The 18,830-nt window shown below is 40.7% G+C and overlaps 1 protein-coding gene across 2 annotated transcripts in view; it reads left to right on the plus strand.

Moving 5' to 3' along the window:
* Positions 1–18,418, plus strand: part of Sema3e (semaphorin 3E) — a 220,933-nt gene extending 202,515 nt beyond the window's left edge. Inside the window, exons 15-17 of one of the 2 annotated variants that reach the window (XM_075956081.1) lie at positions 3,236–3,303; positions 4,601–4,740; positions 17,532–18,418. In XM_075956081.1, the coding sequence (XP_075812196.1) occupies positions 3,236–3,303; positions 4,601–4,740; positions 17,532–17,987 (664 nt within the window). In that variant the 3' untranslated portion in view covers positions 17,988–18,418. The remainder of the gene's footprint in view (positions 1–3,235; positions 3,304–4,600; positions 4,741–17,531) is intronic. The other variant, XM_075956082.1, reaches the window with a different exon arrangement.
* The last annotated feature ends 412 nt before the right edge of the window (positions 18,419–18,830 follow it).

Raw genomic sequence — 18,830 nt, forward strand, 5'->3', positions numbered from 1 at the left:
TTTGCGTTAATTTTTCAAAAATATATTTTGATCCAATTTGAATCTAAATCAGTATAATAATCTTTTTAGGATCACACAAAAAGTCTCTCTCTCTCTCTTTTTGCCTATCTGTCTCTTTGTCACACACATGCACACAAACACAAAAGTCTTCATTAATTCAAAACTTTTATTAATTTGACACTAGCAAATTAACATTCTAAGAATGATTTAAAGACAGAATATAATGAGACAAAGATGAAGGGCATCTTTCAGAGAACTGTGGGCAAAATAGTTTGCCAACTGTGCTGAACAAGGGAGCAAATCATTTCAATTTCTTGAAATATAGGTATTTCAAGCCATTCTTGAAGAACATAGTTGGACTTATTTGAAATGCTAAGGAAGCTTGTTCACCTACTCCTGCAAGCTTGGGGTGTGAAGACCTTCATCTACAGAAAACCAAGGACTCGGGTAGAGAAAAGAGCTGAGGACATTGCCAGTGACAGGTCGTTTCTGAGCATCTTAGGTGCTTGACTAAGTGCGGTGTAAGGGATGTTTTATTGCATTCTCTAGAGCTGAGCATCACTGCTATGACACAGTAGAGAGAGGTTCCAGTTAAGGAAAATGATTGCGCAAAGGCATCGAGCGCTCAGCAGGAACCGCGCCCTTCACTGACTCAAAAGTGAATACTAGAAGAGGAACTTATCTGAAGGGATTATTTTAAAGATCTAATACTAGTGGGTTTTACATTTTTTGCCCAAATTTAATTTTAAGTGATGCAAAAATGTAGAGACTTATGAGCTATAATGAGATGTTGACACACGCACATGGATGTGTACACTGTGTAGAGAATAAATCAAGGTAAATAGACTTATCTCACCAAAGATTTATCCTCTCATTAAACTTTTGAAACCAGGGTGGATACCTATAGATAAAGACCATCAAATGTTTCTCCACACTCCTTTATCTCTAGTCATGCCACAAACAGACATGATGAGGCTTATTGATGTATTGTCACTGACAATTATAAAAGTTTGCAGACACTGCACCAATCGCTTATGAGTTGTGCAATTTTATACATGACTAGCAAGCTCTTCATCAGGCACACAGCAACAATGTTGTTCTAACAGAGGAATTTCCAGAGCTAATATTTCTTCATTTGATGTGTGTCTTTTAAAAGTTTGCAACCACAGATTTGTAGGTAGGGTGTTTCAGTATCTCGGCAGTCAGCTGTCCTGCCAATCAACTCCCAAATAACCACACTGAGCCTTACTAATTATAAATGCTAGGCCAATAGCATAGGCTTATTACTCAACTAGCTCTTATAACTTTAATTAACCTATATTTCTGTCTATGTTTTACCAAGTGGCTCAATTCCTTATCTCACCACAGTAATTTCATCTCCTGGGGACTCTTTCACTCCACCCTTGTTTTTCCCAGCATCCCATCTGTCTGCAAGCCCCACCCAACCTCTACCTGTCTATCTATTGGCCAGTCAGCTCTTTATTAACCAATGAGTGTACTACATCAGTGCACAAAGATTGTTCCACAGCACAAGGTCGATAAGAGTAACTTAGAAAAAGTTAGAGAAATGTACAAAATAAATGGGCAGTAAGGGATGAGACGCCAGGATCCGAAGCCATGTTTAGAAATGAATTAGCTCAGTTCAGGGCACTCGAGATCTTCCACTGTGTCCAGTTCTTTTCAACCATTACTCCGGGAGGAGACCTTTGGGGTAAACTCCAGCACATGGAGAGAAAGTAGTTTGCTTTTATAGGGATCATTTCTGCCTCAGACCTGAACAGAAGCGGGGAGAAAAAGAATTCGTTTACATAAACCTTTCTTTCCTCTCCCAGAGTGAAAATGTGTTGATAGCGGAGACTCTAATTCATAGTCTGGCCACTTCTAAATGACCTTCCAACGTGCACTGCAATCCCTGCAGCTGGCTCCTCCTCTCCTCGTGGCTCTCCTTTGTTTATTTCCAGTATCCTCTTTACAAGTTCCTAAGAAGGAAGGGATACAAGAAAAATATTCATTCTTCAAGAGTGTACAGCTTCTTGAGTCAAGCTCTTGTGTTCTGATGATAACAAGTGTTTTGTTTAATGCTAAGCTAAAGGATAATGATTGGGTACTATAACAGGAGCTGAAAGCCTGCTGGAAGATGTCACCTTTTCAGTACTGCGGGTTCCCAACTATTTTGAACAAAAATTTGAATTATTTATATACTATTCAAGTTTCTTTTCTAGAATGATCTAGAATGCTGTTTCTATTATCCTCGTATAGTTAGTATAATATCTCAACAAAACATCATCACTGCAACAAGAAAACTGTTTCCCCCCCCTTGCTCCTTTTGACCCCTACCACATCAGCCACCATTGCCCAGCAGACTCATATTGTGGAGTAGTGCTCACCATAGGCTGGTTCCACACTGGCAGCTGAAGAGACTCCTTGCTCACTGTTCTTGAATCTAGCTGTGCACACTAGCATAAAACAAAGCCCTAACCCCCTGCTCCTTTGCCTTTATTACAAGTTTTTATTCAGTCTAGCACAGAGCAATAACTCTCGTAGAAGTTCTAACTTTCATTTTGTCAAATTTTGTATCTTTGGCTAAAGTTTTCTAATTAGCAATCCATTTAAAACAAAGCCAGTATTCTTTTGTATATAGTGCATAGAGCCGAAATTTGATTGGTAATATCGTCTACTCTTGCTTTTCCCATGATAAAAACTGCCCTCCTCGCCAACATTCCACCGTCATTTTTAAAGACAGTGAAGAGACTTAGGAACGGTAACAATGAAAACTCGAGAGGCTAGGAAGGTAAAATATTTGGATTCACATATCCTTTTCCTCGTTGCACTTCATTATGTGTAGGGCTTTTTATTACATTCTCTACTCAAATAAACATTCTTATTGTTCTTAACTGGGCACACCACTTGTCATTCCTTTACAGACTGTGAGTTTCTTGTTGAACCAAATGTTTAACAAACTGTAAAGAGAAATTTATTAAATTAGTATTTGAGCATCTGGAGTTCAAACAAACGTAAACGTATAAAGAACAGTGTTGTATAGATCTTCGAACCATTGAAAATACTGCCTGGAAATAAGAAAAATGTAAACCTTGGATTTTATGCTGCTTTTATATAACAGATAATTTTGTTTTTTGCAACAGCAGAACTTTTCTGGAATCGTCAATTTGTTTGGCTGTATTTTTAAATCCAGTAAATTGAAATCTCAGAATCTCCTGAATCTTCTTTCTTCCAGGCGGTTCCGCAGGCAGGATGTACGGCATGGCAACGCGGCCCAGCAGTGCTTCGGACAACAGTTTGCTGGTAATTCTTAGAAAAATCGATTGTTGTGATTTACCCACTATATGCTGAAGATGGACTGCGCATTTCTTTAAGTGCATCCCCTTCCTGGACCACTGTTTTGGAAGGATCTGTTTTTGCCTGACGTTTACAATCAGATGTAGTTGACAGAACTAGCAAAACTGGCTGCAGACCCCATCACTGACACAACCTGGTCATAGACATCAAGGCTGAGGAAAGCTAGGACCAGAAAACAGCAAATTACCAGCGGTTAGTGGCAGTGCCTTCCAGGACCTACCTCTTCTTCTCAGATTTATTACCCACCCTCCCTTTTTTGGTTTTGTTTTGTTTTTGTTTTTGTTTAAGACAGAGTTTTCTCTGTGTCGTCCTGGCTGTCCTGGAGCTTGCTCTGTAGACCAGATTGGCCTCCAACTCAGAGATCTAGCTGCCTCTCCCCCCTGGAATGCTGGAATCAAAGATGAGCAACAAAAATAACAAATTTATTTTTATTATTTATGATGTAATACATATCACCTCATCTACTAAGTTTTAGAACAAATGAAAACCATTTCCTCTCCTACTACAGCAGAGTAATTTTAGAACTGATATTAACTATCTTCATATTTAGGCAAAAACAAGAATGTCAAACAAAACAGGGGAAAATGATCTCTTCAGTCCTATTGTCATAGACAATGACAGAGCTTTGTTTTGTTATTGGGTCTCCGAGAAGCGCAGGGTGATGGCCGCCATCATGGATAGTCAACGGGTGTTATGCCTACTGTTAGAACTTGCAGCCCGGAGGTTTATTATTACTATTATTACTATTACTATTATTATCATTATTATTATTGCTACTACTATTTTAGACCCAGTAAAATTTGGATTCCATGCAGGGACTTCAGTTACTGGGAGTATATGCAAGAGAAAGTACGGTCTTAATCAAAGGAAGTTTAGAGATCAATTTTCAAAGTGAATGTAAAACATCCTGAGAAAATCAGACACGTTCTTGGAACGCGTGGTCTCATGCCGTGCCCCTGCCTTACCGGAGAACGTTGTCTCTAACTTGATCTCTGTCCATGTTCCGGAGCCAGTTTCCCGGGTGCCGCCTTCTATCCCACTTCATCGTGTCGTTACCTTTTGTAATCCCCAAGCTTTCATATGGTGTTCCAAATAACTCATTTTTCAGAACTGTGTCGTGATTAGCAACCAGGAAAGAGTTATTTACCTTGCTGCTGGACCTGAATACAATAAAAAAAGAATAAAAACCATCTAGCAGTAAAATTCCAGTCTCACTACTGATACGCCTGCCTTTCTGCTATAGGAGACGCTTTGGACCGGACAGAAGAGAGGCTGGCTTACGGCATCGAGAGTAACAGCACGCTGCTAGAGTGCACCCCACGCTCGCTACAAGCGAAGGTCGTCTGGTTTGTGCAGAAAGGACGTGAGACAAGAAAAGAAGAGGTAAGTCTTGGCTACACGTTCACAATGCTGTCCTACCTGGGGCAAGCTGCAGGGAGAAATTGGGTGAACTTGGTGTTTCAAATAAAACCACGTTGAGCTAAGTATGTCTTATAGTTTCTAGATTTTTATACGTATGTAATTTTATAATATAAGCGTATATTTATAAAACTATTGTTTGTGTTTCAAATAGATTGTTTTGCATAGACATGTGAATTGATATTTTTGAACTATGGAAATTGATATTTCATGTATTTCCCGCTGAAAGTACCTACAGCTTGATGATATATGTCATGGCAAAATGTTAAACTACATCCGTCAAGGAAGTAGTCCTGAGAAATAGCAAAGTTATTAACATATAAGAATAATAGTGGCATCAGTATTAATAAAGCTTTAAATCAAGTAAGATTTGATTTAAAATCGAATAGGATTCTAATCCCCTGGGAACAAAGGTGAGCCTCAACACTTTGCCCATTTTGAGTAGCTTTGGAGATTGTTTTGTTGAGGTCATTTAAGGATTGGGGCAATGACTTTGCTACTTCGAGAGAAAGAGAGGGAGGCAGCCTTAAAGCACATTCAGAATGGCCTGGAGAAATCTCATGGATGCTCACTAAAGGATTCTGATTCTATTTCACAAGAGGATCTATAAAGTGGCAAGAACAGTATTCGCAGTAGTGGGAAGGTCTTGATGAATAGGGTACAGATGGCCCTTGCTAGAAAGGGAAGTCCTCATGCTAGGTGAGTGATGGGTTGCTACAAGCTGCCTTTTGCACAGAGGATTGCAGAAGGGATGCCTCCAGCCTGCCTTGTGCACAGAGGAGAGCTGACGGCATGCCTCCAGTCTGCCTTGTACACAGTGATGGATGTCTCCAGTCTGCCTTGTACACACAGGAGAGCTGACAGGATACCTGCAGTCTGCCTTGTGCACAGTGACGGATTCCTCCAGCCTGTGCACAGAAGAGAGCTGTACGTGCGTGTCTGTAGATGACCAGTAGAAATGACTGCTTTATTTTTTTTTTTTACTGCAGATTAAATCTATCACTGAAGTCAAAATTACCTGTTCCTCCTAAATATTTTTTTAGGCTTTTGCAAAACTAGTAATGTAACATGTCTAGTCTGTAGTCACATAGTATACTTGAAATGATGATGAAATTTATTAATCCTAAATCCATGAATACTCATAGAAAGAAAAGTTATACAGGTTCAAGCCAGATGGACTCCCAACACTGAAAATAGGAAGTGGACACAGACTCACCCCTAAGCAAGAAGCTGTTTGTGATTGATAACTGTTGGCAAAGGGAAAATCAGTTTTCTCCAATGGAGTGTCTCTGGGTATATCAACCTAGGCAGGTTGGCCAATTCAAAGCCAAATCTATGTTGGCTTTTGTTTTATTTTGGTTTGGTTTTTTGAAGCAAGGTTTCTTTGTGTAACCCTGGATGTGCTCAAACTCCTTCTGTAGACCAGGCTGGCCTAGAACTCACAGATCCACCTGCCTCTGCCTCCTGAGTGCTGGCATTAAAGGTATGCACCACTAGACCCAATTTTGTTTTGGGGTTTTCTTTTGTTTAATTGTTTTTTTAAAAAAAATTGTGTTATTTCTTTTATATATAATATGTATGATATATTTGTATGTATGTATACAAATATATATAGAGAGAGGAGGGGAGAACGGAGAGAAAGAGAAAAGAGGAATAAAGTTAGGTGGGTAGGGAGTTGGGGAAGACCTGGGTGATGGGAAAAACATGACCAAAATATATTGTATAATTAAAAAAAAATCTAAAAACAGAAAGAAAGAAAGAAAGAAAGAAAGAAAGAAAGAAAGAAAGGAAGGAAGGAAGGAAGGAAGGAAGGAAGGAAGGAAGGAAGGAAGGAAGAGCCTTACCATGCTAAGGTTTAGGGATAAAAGGGAAGGTTATCTGGAAAGCAGACCTCGCCCAGTGTAACAAGACATACAGAGGCAAAGGCAATGCAACATACCACACTTAATTAAGTTGTTTATTTATTGCCAGTGCAATCAATTAATAATTAAATCCACTCCACCAATGTGAGATGAAACGGCTTTCTAAATTCCACTGTAGCACTTGGCAGGAGGGGACCTGGGAATACTCCACAGTTGCTGCAGTCAGAATGCTTCTGAAGACAGAAGTAATTCTTTCGTCGGTCGGGTTCTTCCCTCCCTGAGTTCTGCTTCTCGTTTGGAGCTCACTGGAATCTGTCTCCTTTGAAGTCATGCCCATGTAGAGCATCCATCAGTGTTCAGCTCTGAGCTTCTTCCCAACCTTGCTGCTTCTGCCTACCTTCTTGCCAGCTGCACCCCAATCTCCCTGACTGTTACCGCTATGACATTTGGAATTTTGAATTTACCCTCTGAATGAAAACCATGGCTTTGTCAGACAGTTAATGGTTTACAACAGACATGGCAATGTATTCGTCTAGTTCTTGACAAGCGAAAACAAAACAAAAAAAAACTGCTGACGTCATCAGAGGCCAGATGTATATATTCTACACCGAAAGCAGAATGACTCAGAAAGCCCTGAATTTCATTTAGGGATCATTTTGCATTCATTATCATTTCTACACCTCATTTACTTTGAGACGTATAGTAGTCTTATTGCAATATGTAGACCATAATGAAAGATATTTGATTTTGCTGAGCAAATTCTTAGTTTCTTGGGGGATGCTGTGCACAGCGTTCTAGGCAACAACAGTCAAAACGTATCCCTCACTTCACAAACTGGATCAGGCCACAGGATATAATCCTTCCGTACAACTGAACTGAAATCTTTGATTCTGGGAACTCTGCCTTTTTCGTGTGTGTGTGTGTGTGTGTCTGTGTGTACAAATATATAAGTATATATACACTACACTGAGTGTTGTGGTGTTATCTGCAAATGACACGTTCATATGGATAAAGTATCTGATCATATTATTCTCCTGGATCACCATGCAGCATCTAGAATCTCATTTGTCTATCTTCTAAAGTCTGGGCATCAGCAATTCTCTCTACTCTCCATCTTAGCGTTTCCTGTTTCCCTAAATACACCATGTGGAAACAATCTCTACACATTTTATTAGGTCTGCAAATATTTATTAAAATATGCTATTCTTTGTACTTCATGGAACATTTTCCATAGCCTGTTTTTTAATAGTTGCTATAAGCATATTTAATATTCAGGGAATAAAGTAAACATGCCGGTTGCTAGACACAACATTGTCATTTGCGAAGGACAGGAGACCTAGAGTCTTTTGATAGAAGTCGATCCTTATTGTAAACCTTATTGTAGGACTGTGCTAGGTGCCTTTCTAGTTGTTGCTAGATTGCTTTGCTGAGTGGGGGCATGATTAGTCTCTTCTTACATGCAGAAAGTTAAGTCGAGAGGGTTATAGCTCATAAACAGCCAGTGACATGCCCGGTGTTTAAACTCAAGAATATCTGATCCATTGTTAGTTTATAGTCATCCGTTGTCTCAGTATAAAGGACTGTATAGTCTATTACAACCCTTCTAAAAACATACTTTATAATCAAAGTAATTGAAACTCAGAATGTGTAATAACTCACACCTAATAAAATAAACTCAAGACCAGGCCTCGTTCTACTAAATGTTCTGCAAAATGACAGAATCTTCTGAAATCAGAATATAAATACGCTTTCACGTGCTTAAAGGTGAAGAGCAAGGGGAACGTGGCTCATAGCAGGAGTTTAGACACTTGACATCTGCCAGTGTAAGCCTTACAAACACTTAAGCAGGCAGCTTCAGCTTTGGTGACAGAGCCATTATTCTTCATGCTCAAGTATCTAAGACCCTTGCCATAATTTGAACTTGCCCCAGTCTAAGCTCTGGTACCAGGAGTCATTGTTATATGGTATCTGCAGCAATGGGTTTTCATTATTCGTGTGACTTCCAAGCTTTGACTCCGTGACCTTCCGGAAAAGGATAGCCCCTGCGTTGCCACAAAATGGCTGTATTTTCTGGGTCTGTGTGCTTTGCACTATCCTAAGCATCTATTTCTGTTGATTCTTTTAGCCCCTGCAGCAGTCTAGTGATGAATCCTTGTAGGTAAAGAAGCAGAAGCACGGAGAGAGGGAGTTACTTCTCTAAGAGCACATGGGCTGTAAAGTTACTGCTTTAAGTACAGCCTGGTACCAATTTGGGAGGGAACGGAGCAGCAAGACAGAGATGCCTCCCTTTGCAAAGCTTATCTTAATTAACAATTAAGAACTAATGGAAGCTCCAGCTATGAACAAAGGAAAATCATACATTATAGAGAAAATTAGATGACAGACTGGGAAAGAAATAGAAAACAAGTGGTGATTACAGTTATCATCCACTCAGTGTTTGCCGTACGCCCTGTGCTGTTCTGAGGCATTTATACACCATAACCAGCATAAAACTTCCAACGCTTGTCTGAGAAAGCCAGTATCACTATATACATTACACAGATAAAATTAAGTTGCCGGTACTCTTAGAGTAGAATAACTTAGGTAATTAGAGACAGAAAGGTCAGACTGGAGTATGGAGAAGAAATTGGCTGGGATATGGTAATCGGAAACATACTTTGCAAAATGCAGGAAGCACACGTTCAATCTCTAGCAAGAATAGTAGAGTGGGATAGCTGCGGAAGAAGCCATCAAGGGGTAGGGTTAGGGACACAAGCATCTGGGCTGAAGGAGAAGCAGACAGAGCAGCGGGCTGTACCAAAAGCTAAGCTAAGAGAAGAGGAGGAACCGGGAGACAAGGGTACCTGTGAGTTTTGGATTGTTTCTGTTGAAATGTGGGGCTTGGCTCTATTGATAGGTGAAAGGAAATAGCAGGGGAGGGGGTGCAGCTAACTGGCTAAGCAAGATGAAGAACATGTGTGATCCCAGAGCAAAGAGACAGGCTAGGTTCTAAAATAGGCAACGAGTGGACTGGCAAGATGGTTCTGCTAGGCTAGGCTCCCAACCAATACAACAATGCCTCTTCCTCTCATTGGGGGACAAGCGAGAGTTGATGTAAGTGGATAGTAGGTATTCATCCACGGATGAAGGCTAGCAGCTTTAATGGTCTGCTGTCATTGATTAATTTTGGTGAGCACAAATGTTTTGGTGTACCATTTTCACCTAAAACAATAGACTAAACTTTACATGAAGAGGGTGCAAATTATTCTTTTCTTCTGGTTAGAAAAACAAAAACAAAACACTTCTAAAAGAAAATCCAAACCACAACTATTCCCTAGTTTATTGATTTCTCAATCTTACAATTTTACATACTTGAAAGTTTAAGGCCCCCAAATAACTGCCAAATTTCGGTACTACCCACATTATGGAAAAAATTATTTCTTGTTAAAGTATTTAGCGGTACAATTGAAATTTTTCTTTCTCTGAAATGTAGAAGCATTATATTTTAAAATTCAGTAAATGGGGAATATCTTAACATGCCTTATTTGCTAAGATTTATATGCTTATTAATTCAGGAATACTGACAGAAGAGAACATAATTCATAAGGAACAAAGTACTGACTGCATAGCTCTTTAGAGAACAATGTTCTGCTCCTAGATTTGATGACTTGGTAAAAAATGCTCATACACTGAAACCTTACCCACCAAGTATCATTGTGAAAGGTACCCCTGTGTTTTGAAGAAGATGATGTATCAGAAAAAAAAGTCTCCTCACTGTTTGGTGAGCACTAAAATATCACCATAATAAATTCCCACTAGAACTAAGCAATAGTGTGAACAAACTGTTTATAGTGGAATCTTCTAGATTTCGGACTTTACTCATGCAATGTCCTAATGATACTGTAAGGAAATTGGCTTTCAGCAATGAGTTGAACTGTCATAAGTTTCTTGGTGAGGGGAGGTTTGCGAGCCACCTGAAGATGGACTACGTAAACCTGTCCTTCTCCTTCCGTGCGGGATACAGCAGAAAAGCACGCACTCGGACCATAAGAACAATACAAGTCTGTACAGTCTCTGTTTTGGTGACCACAGAGGAAACATTTCCCCTCTCTTCTTATTGATCTTACCATTGTGAATTTTCAGTTTAAATGGAACCATATGTTAGTATGGTTTAAAAATAGTCTGCCTGACGGTGGTGGCGCACACCTTTTATCCCAGCACTTGGGAGGCAGAGGCAGGTGGATCTCTGTGAGTTCGAGGCCAGCCTGGTCTACAAGACCTAGTTCCAGGACAAGCTTCAAAGCTACAGCAAAACCTTGTCTTGAAAACAACAACAAAATAGTCTGACTTCCATCTAGCTTATTGTAAGCATTATGTCAACTTTAAATAATGCACAAATGTGTCTATTTGTGATGGAAATTTCAAGAGAAAGCCTAAAATGACGTCATTCTCAAATCTTGAATTACACCTTATTCCCAATATTGTTTTAATTCCATCCCAAAGTTACCATTTTTAAATATCATTTTTAGCAGTGCAGTAGTCAGGTTTGCCCAGCAGTCAGCCGCTCCTTCCGCCTATGTTTAGATTTCATTGCTTCTGTATTGACTATGCAGTAAGACCTGCAAAGATGGCCGCTCCTGTAAGCACAGGAACACAAGTTCCACCGTTGATACTGAAGTTATGCCATATAAAGTAAAATCAGTTACAAAGTACGACTCCGTGTTTTGTCTATCATCCTGTTTGCTACTCATTCTTCCAACCTTCATCAATGCTAAACAAAGGGGAGGAAAGGTGAGGGACCGCTGATGCCGGAAGTCCATGCTTGTGCCTTTACACACATGCACAGACTGCGTGGGGTTTGCTTCCACACCAATGTCCTTGCTTTTCTTGTTTATACAACACAATGAGCATACACTATTGCCTCATTTGAAACATCTGCTTAGGAATTTGGATGTTTCCTTTTTAACATATTAAAATGTTCATCATTTTAAAAACTAGTAATGTTTGCAGTCAGTAAACATTCAGAACTTCAGTTTCAATAGAAAAGAAAACTTCATACTTTCAAACGTACCAACTCTTTTCTGGTTTGGAAATAATTAGTCATCTAGCCTACTTAGTTTGATGAGAGGGTAAAAGACCCCAAACAGTTCCTCTACATTGTACAGTTGCCGTACAATGGAGAATGAATTCTGTTAAGAGTCTTTTTCTCTCCTTCTACTTTGGGTCACAGCAATCAAACTAAGGCCACCGATCTTGCCATTTTATTCTCTGAGTTATTTTGCCCATCCTAGTTGTTTTAAATATGTTGGTCAATCAAATTTGTATTCTTAAGCCTGATAACTTTCAATGTCTTCTTCTGTTAGGCAATAACTTTCCTTTTTCATGTTTGTTCCCTGTGTGGTGCTAAACTTCCATGGGAGAGACAAGCAGTTCCTTCTCTAGTTAGCAACCATCTCTGTCATATGCTGCGTCATATTAGAACATGATTAAATAAAAGAAAAATTCACTTTTATATTTTCAGATGAATTTTCCCTAAGTCAACCACCGTTTATGTCAAACACTGGTCAGATAAATAAAATACTATGCTGCTGATCTTTATTTTTGACTTAATTGATGTTGTCATTAGATGTATTTTGCATTAAGCTAATGGAAGGCCCATGTCTGTCCCTTTCCAGTAAAAAAGCATGGAGCCGTGTAGCTAGTACACCTGGGAGCCAGTGCTCCATTCTGACCAGCTCCCAGATGTACCCTGCTCTTGGTTCAATTACTTTTTTTATTTGCTATTACGGCACATCCTGAATCAATCTTTATAGTGAAGAACAGTAAAACCATTTTCAGTGAGAATTCTGTGTTTATATAGACTGCCCAGGAGAGCACCTGAGAGAGGATTTCTTATGTACCCTCTTCTTGACCACAGAAATCTGGACTGCAGACGTAGAAAAGGCACAGTTGTGTGAGAAAAAAAAAATCCTGTAGTCAAGATTTGATGCTGGAGGTATCCAGCTTACCTAAGGTGGAAGGATTAAAGCATGGGAGGAATTCAAATATAACTTTTTGAGTCATTTTTATTTTTGGCTGTCCTTCACCCATAGAAGGCACATTTAATTTTTGAGGCCACCTAACAATGGGTACAGGGACTTAGAATGACCTTTATTCCTGAGGAAAAAGTGTGAGTTCCCTGTAACCAATAATGGTAAACAGAAGTATGAGAATAGAAGTGTTTCTGTTATGCAGGTAACTGATGTAGAACAATCCCCATGGTAACGGTCATGTTTCTATGACATGCTTCTGGACTTCACATGCCTATACTGCTGTGTTTCTCAAATTTGATTTTCTGATTATGAATGAAATACTACTTTATACTATCAAACACCAAAAATTAAACAAAAACACATCCCTAGTTCCACTGAACATAGTTTAAATTTCACTTTATTTATTTTTCATAAATAATTCATATTCATATGAATAATCCATATCATAACTGAAGAGGTGCTAGACAATTTTGTATCTCCTCATGTCATTCGCTTTCAGGGCAGACAATGGGAAGAGAGCAGATGATGCTCACTGGAAGTGTTGTGTGCATGGTCTGGATGGATGGATGGATGGATGGATGGATGGATGGATGGATGGATGGACGGATAGATGAATGGATGGATGGACGGATGGATGGATGGATGGACGGACGGACGGACGGACGGACGGATGGATGGATGGATAGATGAATGAATGGATGGATGGATGGATGGATGGATGGATGGATGGATGGATGGATAGATGAATGAATGGATGGATGGATGGATGGATGGATGGATGGATGGATGGATGGATGGATGGATGGACGGACGGATAGATGAATGGATGGATGGATGGATGGATGGATGGATGGATGGATGGATGGATGCGATGGCCTAGACCTTTCCTACCTGTCTTCCTGACTCACTGACTTCTATCAGAATCATGCTGTCTTCTTTACCATTCAAATCACCATTAGGTCAGTCTAGAACATGTGAATGCTGGGTCCATTCTCATGGACCTGCAGCAGTTTGCTCTCAAGAGAAAATGGAGATGCTTTCCTTACACTGTCGTCCACACCCCTTCCTTATAATGTAATGATTCATGAAGAACAGAAGACCCTTTTCCCCTGATGACCTTGTAAGTTGATTAAAGACAAGAAAGTTGCATTGGGGAAAAAAAAAAGATTTAAGGAACACTTTAAGCATCGTGTGTGCTGCAGGCACCAGTAATGTTGACTTGCAAAAGACCAGAAAGATCCTTATGACTGTAAGGGAGGCATTACAAAGGAAACTTAAACTTACAAAAAATGCAAGTGCATTGGCAGACATCAGGGAAGGATATGCTAAAGAAAAGAAGGAATAAGAGGACCGAGGAAGCCTCACCCCTAAGGAATCACCATACTCAGAATGTGAGATGACTCAGTGGGGAAAGGTGCTTGTGGCCAAGGATCAGTGTACTCGTGGGACCCACGCAGTGGAAGGAGAGAATGCGCTTGCTCCTGCAAGCTGTTCTGACTTGCACATGAATACCATGGCACATGTGCCACATGGACTGTGTGTGTGTGTGTGTGTGTGTGTGTGTGTGTGTGTGTGTGTGTGTGTGCATGTGTGTATGTGCGTGCGTATGTGATTCCCTTCCTTAGACAGGACTGGGCTCTGGGTTGGGGGTGAGGGGGGAGGGTGTAGCTGCCATTAACTCAAGGACTCCTATGTGGCATGGGAAGACCATGAGCCCAAAGCATCTTCTCTGCCTATGAACAGACTGATAGTAACAGTTAGTGATGAGAACAGTTTTAGCACTGCCCAATGTTGTAGGAGCTGCAGGCTGGGTTCCCAGCGCCCAGCCGCCTGCATGATTAGCTTTACCCGAAATAATTACATGGAAACTATATTCTTTTAAACACTGCCTGGCCCATTAGTTATAACTTCTTATTGGCTAGCTCTTACATATTGATCTAACCCATTTCTAATATTCTGTGTAGCACCACGAGCTGGCCTACCAGGAAAGATCTTAATCTGCATCTGTCTGGAGTGGGAGAATCATGGCTACTGCCTGACTCCGCTTCTTTCTCCCAGCATTCTGTTCTGTCTACTCCGCTTACCTAATTTCTGTCCTATCAGAAGCCAAGCAGTTTCTTTATTAATTAACCAATGAAAGCAACAGATAGATACAGACACTCCCACATCAGCCCCACCTACTGACATACATAAATATGTAATTGAGACAGGAGGGTAATATTGAGAACATGTTTTAAAACCTGCAGGAAACAAACACTGAACATCTAACAAAGAGTCAGTGACCTCTAAAGGGCCTTAGCCACATTGTCTATTGTCACTACTACTATGCTAGACTTGGATACAGCCTGGGGTTCAACTGTGAACCTTGCCTGAAGTGCACATCTGTTTCAGCCTGTGATTTCAGGACCCCTTGGTGATACCAATGCAAGGGCAGCCTTCATTGTTTTTAAAAGGCTGCATGTGTTGCAGATGGGCCTTCCTCCTCAAGCAGTTCTGTGGTGTGTGTGTGTGTGTGTGTGTGTGTGTGTGATGTGCTGTTATCCTGCCCCGAGTATCTTTAGTTCACTTCTGTCTTTGTTAGATTCCCTCATCCTTTCAAATGAATATTTCCATGTACTTGTGACCTTTCTCTTTCTTTGTATCTACCAGATTCCTTAAAAGGGTACACATTATACATAGACATTCCATTGTCTTTATGTTAATTTAAATAATACTAAGATATATATTATTCTTTAACAACTTTGATTCATTAATTTTCTACCCAAGCAGCCCCCTCCATTTGCTGTCTTTCCCAGCTCTGATAATTTCATAATCACTCCTACCCTCTATTGATGAATACTTATACCTGTCTACTACATATCTAACATCTAGGTATCTGTCTGTCTGTCTGTCTGTCTGTCTGTCTGTCTATCTATCTATCCATCCATCCATCCCCACAGACAACTCATCACAAACCCTTATCAGTATTTCTTCCTGGTAACCAGGAAAAACATGCTTTGTTCTTGATTTTGCTGCAGTGTTAGAACCCACACATCTCTCTCACGCTGTCTCACAGCAGACTTCCCCAAGTCTCCTTTTTCTCCATCCCTTCTAGCGGGTTCTCCTTGGCAGTGTTTGGGACTCCTGCTCTCTCCACTGACTAGGAGGATTTTCTCTGTCTGGAAACATCTTATCCAGATTGACTGGTGGAATTGTACACCATAGGCCTCCACCTTGACCTGAAACACACATCTCTGCACACCGCAGGCCTCCACCTTGACCTGAAACACACATATCTGCATACTGCAGGCATCCACTTAACCTGTAACACACATCTCTGCATGCCACAGGCCTCCACCTTGACCCCCAACCCAGAGCCCAGTCCTGTCTAAGGAAGGGAATCAGGGGCGAAGACTATGTGGAGCATTTTTGTTTCAACTGTTTGTCTTCGAAGTGTCTAACTTGCTCTACATGGTTTGAAAGAATTCCCAATGGGAAGCCTGATAGCTTAAAATGTCCATGAGTGTGTAGGGTGTGATTTCTGATGAATGTAACAACACCGTGTTGTTCTTCCATGTGACCCAGATTTCTCTCTGGAATTATTACATATGTCTTCCGCCGGGGAGCTCTGGTCAAGGCTGGCAAGAGCCTCAGCCAGTAGCCCTGTGAGGGCCTTTTCCTGAGGTACAAATGATCATGAGTATTGTGATTGTAACCTCCAAGCCTCTTTTGAATCGACAAAGGTGAAAACAGGCTTTAATTTGGCAGAACCACGGGGAAGTATTCCAGTATGGTCTGAGTTGTTCATCTCATATGAACATCTCATATGAACTCTGAATATCTCCATCATCATAAAACCTCAGACATCACAAAGACATATATTTGCTTTATTTAGGAGCATCAATACATGTAAGGCAGAGCTAACTGCGGACAGCAATGTTCAGGGTACAGACCATGGGACTCCATACAATCGTCACAGTAGTCTTTCAAGTCACTAGATTGTCCCACTTTTCCAAAGAAAACTAAGGCAGAAAATCAATATAAAGGCCTTCAGTCACTGACTTAGTAGCCATGCCAATAGTTGAAGCTAGTTTGCCTAATATCAAATCAAATGTTCATTAAGTACAGGCATCGATGACCGAGTATCAGTAACCCATTGAAAGCCTTCTTCTCTGAATTATATATGTATCTATTTATAGAAATAATACTCATAATTAAATGTGTTCGAAGCATAAAAAAGTTATTTGGTCACTACGCAAATCTTAAACTCTACGCTAAACTATAGACTCCTTTACAGTGGAATTTGGATTTCATTTGTTTGCTTGTAATAGTTGTTAATAAAACAGTCTTGTAGGAATGCCATGTTGTTCCCTGGGCTGTTTGCGTGGGTGGTTTAGAAGAGACGGTGAAAAAAATCCCAGCATTTAGACAGAGAGCCCGACTGAACATTCAGTCACGTGGGTGGGAGCATGGGACCCCACAGAGGGACCTGGGAAGTGGCACTGGCTGTGTTCATTAGACATGTTTTAAAAAAAACAAAAAAAGGCCAATTTTCACTCCATTTTATGGCCTACTGCTACGGGCATGGATTGTTTTTCTCCTGTTTAATTAGATTCATTAGGGCAAAAAGCTCTCTCATGCGCGTGCCCTTGACTCCACTGTCTTGGTGGGAAGTGACCTCAAAGTCATTGATGAATGCATCTTCTAGTGTAAATAAGTGCAGGCCACATACAGAGGACTCATTTGATTACGAGCATGCTTGTAGACCGTCGTAATGCATGGTATGAACTTGATAGGGAAAAATATAAGGGGAAGGGGCGGAGGTTGATATTTCCTGAACGCCGCAACACTCCATCGCCCCTTGTTTATCTTCTTATTTACTCGCTTGTTTTTGGTTTTCCAGGTGAAGACAGACGACAGAGTGGTGAAGATGGACCTGGGTTTACTCTTCCTCAGAGTGCGCAAATCCGACACTGGGACCTATTTTTGCCAGACAGTAGAGCATGGTTTTGTCCACACTGTGCGTAAAATCACGCTGGAGGTAGTGGAAGAGCAGAAGGTGGAGGGGATGTTTCACAAGGACCACGAGGAGGAGAGACATCATCCCAAGATGCCCTGCCCGCCTTTGAGCAGCGTGCCTCAGGGCACAAAACCCTGGTACAAGGAGTTCTTGCAGCTGATCGGCTACAGCAACTTCCAGAGAGTGGAAGAGTACTGCGAAAAGGTGTGGTGTACAGATAAGAAGAGGAAAAAGCTTAAAATGTCTCCCTCCAAGTGGAAGTACGCCAACCCCCAGGAAAAGAGGCTCCGCTCCAAACCGGAGCACTACCGCCTACCCAGGCACACGCTGCACTCCTGAGGGCACCCTCCGCCGGCTGCCGAGGGACCGAGCATGGGAAACCTTTAAAGGGAAGAGAAGAGCGACCGCATGCAAGCCTTTCCAGGACTTCCCAGAGCTTCCTGTAGTACCGAGAGGCGGGAACGCTGTATTAAGTTATTCTGCATACTCATCTTACTGTACAAACCGCTCACAGTGCTAGGACTCAAAACGAGTGTTTTGCTTAAAAAGCTTCACTTTGTATTTATCAACACCATGACCGTGGCTGTAATTTTGAGTTTGAGCTGCATTTCAGGGGAATTATTTCACCATTGGAATATTTAATATAATTATAATATTAAAGAAAAAAGTTATAGATTTTCATAATTAAGACAAATGTAAAACTAAATCAGCTTTAATCTTTCTGGGGTTTTCCTTGCCACCATAAGGTAAAATACACAGAATATCAGATACTTTAGGATTTTCCTGTGAACTTTTTTGCTCTGTTCTGATTTATTTTTTTAAGCCGTGAGTTTTAAGTAGTTGTGTTGTGATTGCTATAAACCAACCGTAAAAGCAACCTGTGACCCGCCGTTCTGTGGCTTGTTCTTTCTATGAGACATTCACTAAATTGTATTAAATATTTCTGTTTTATAAACATGACATATCCTTTAAATTTCACTCCAGTTTGGAAAGAAGGAAGATAAACTCTCAGAAAAATATTTTCAAATGTCAAAGCATGACAGCCGAGGCTAATCAAAAGGTTTGTGCTACCCTCTTGTGGTAGAAGAAGGCATGGTCGTTTCTAGAGCTGTTTTGGTCATTACCCGGCAGAGATTTGAAAGATTTTATGAGCAGATACATCTAGCTCATTTTCAGAAAAAG

The sequence above is a fragment of the Microtus pennsylvanicus genome, chromosome 22 (genome assembly GCF_037038515.1).
Source record: "Microtus pennsylvanicus isolate mMicPen1 chromosome 22, mMicPen1.hap1, whole genome shotgun sequence".
In the NCBI taxonomy this organism is placed as follows: Eukaryota; Metazoa; Chordata; class Mammalia; order Rodentia; family Cricetidae; genus Microtus; species Microtus pennsylvanicus.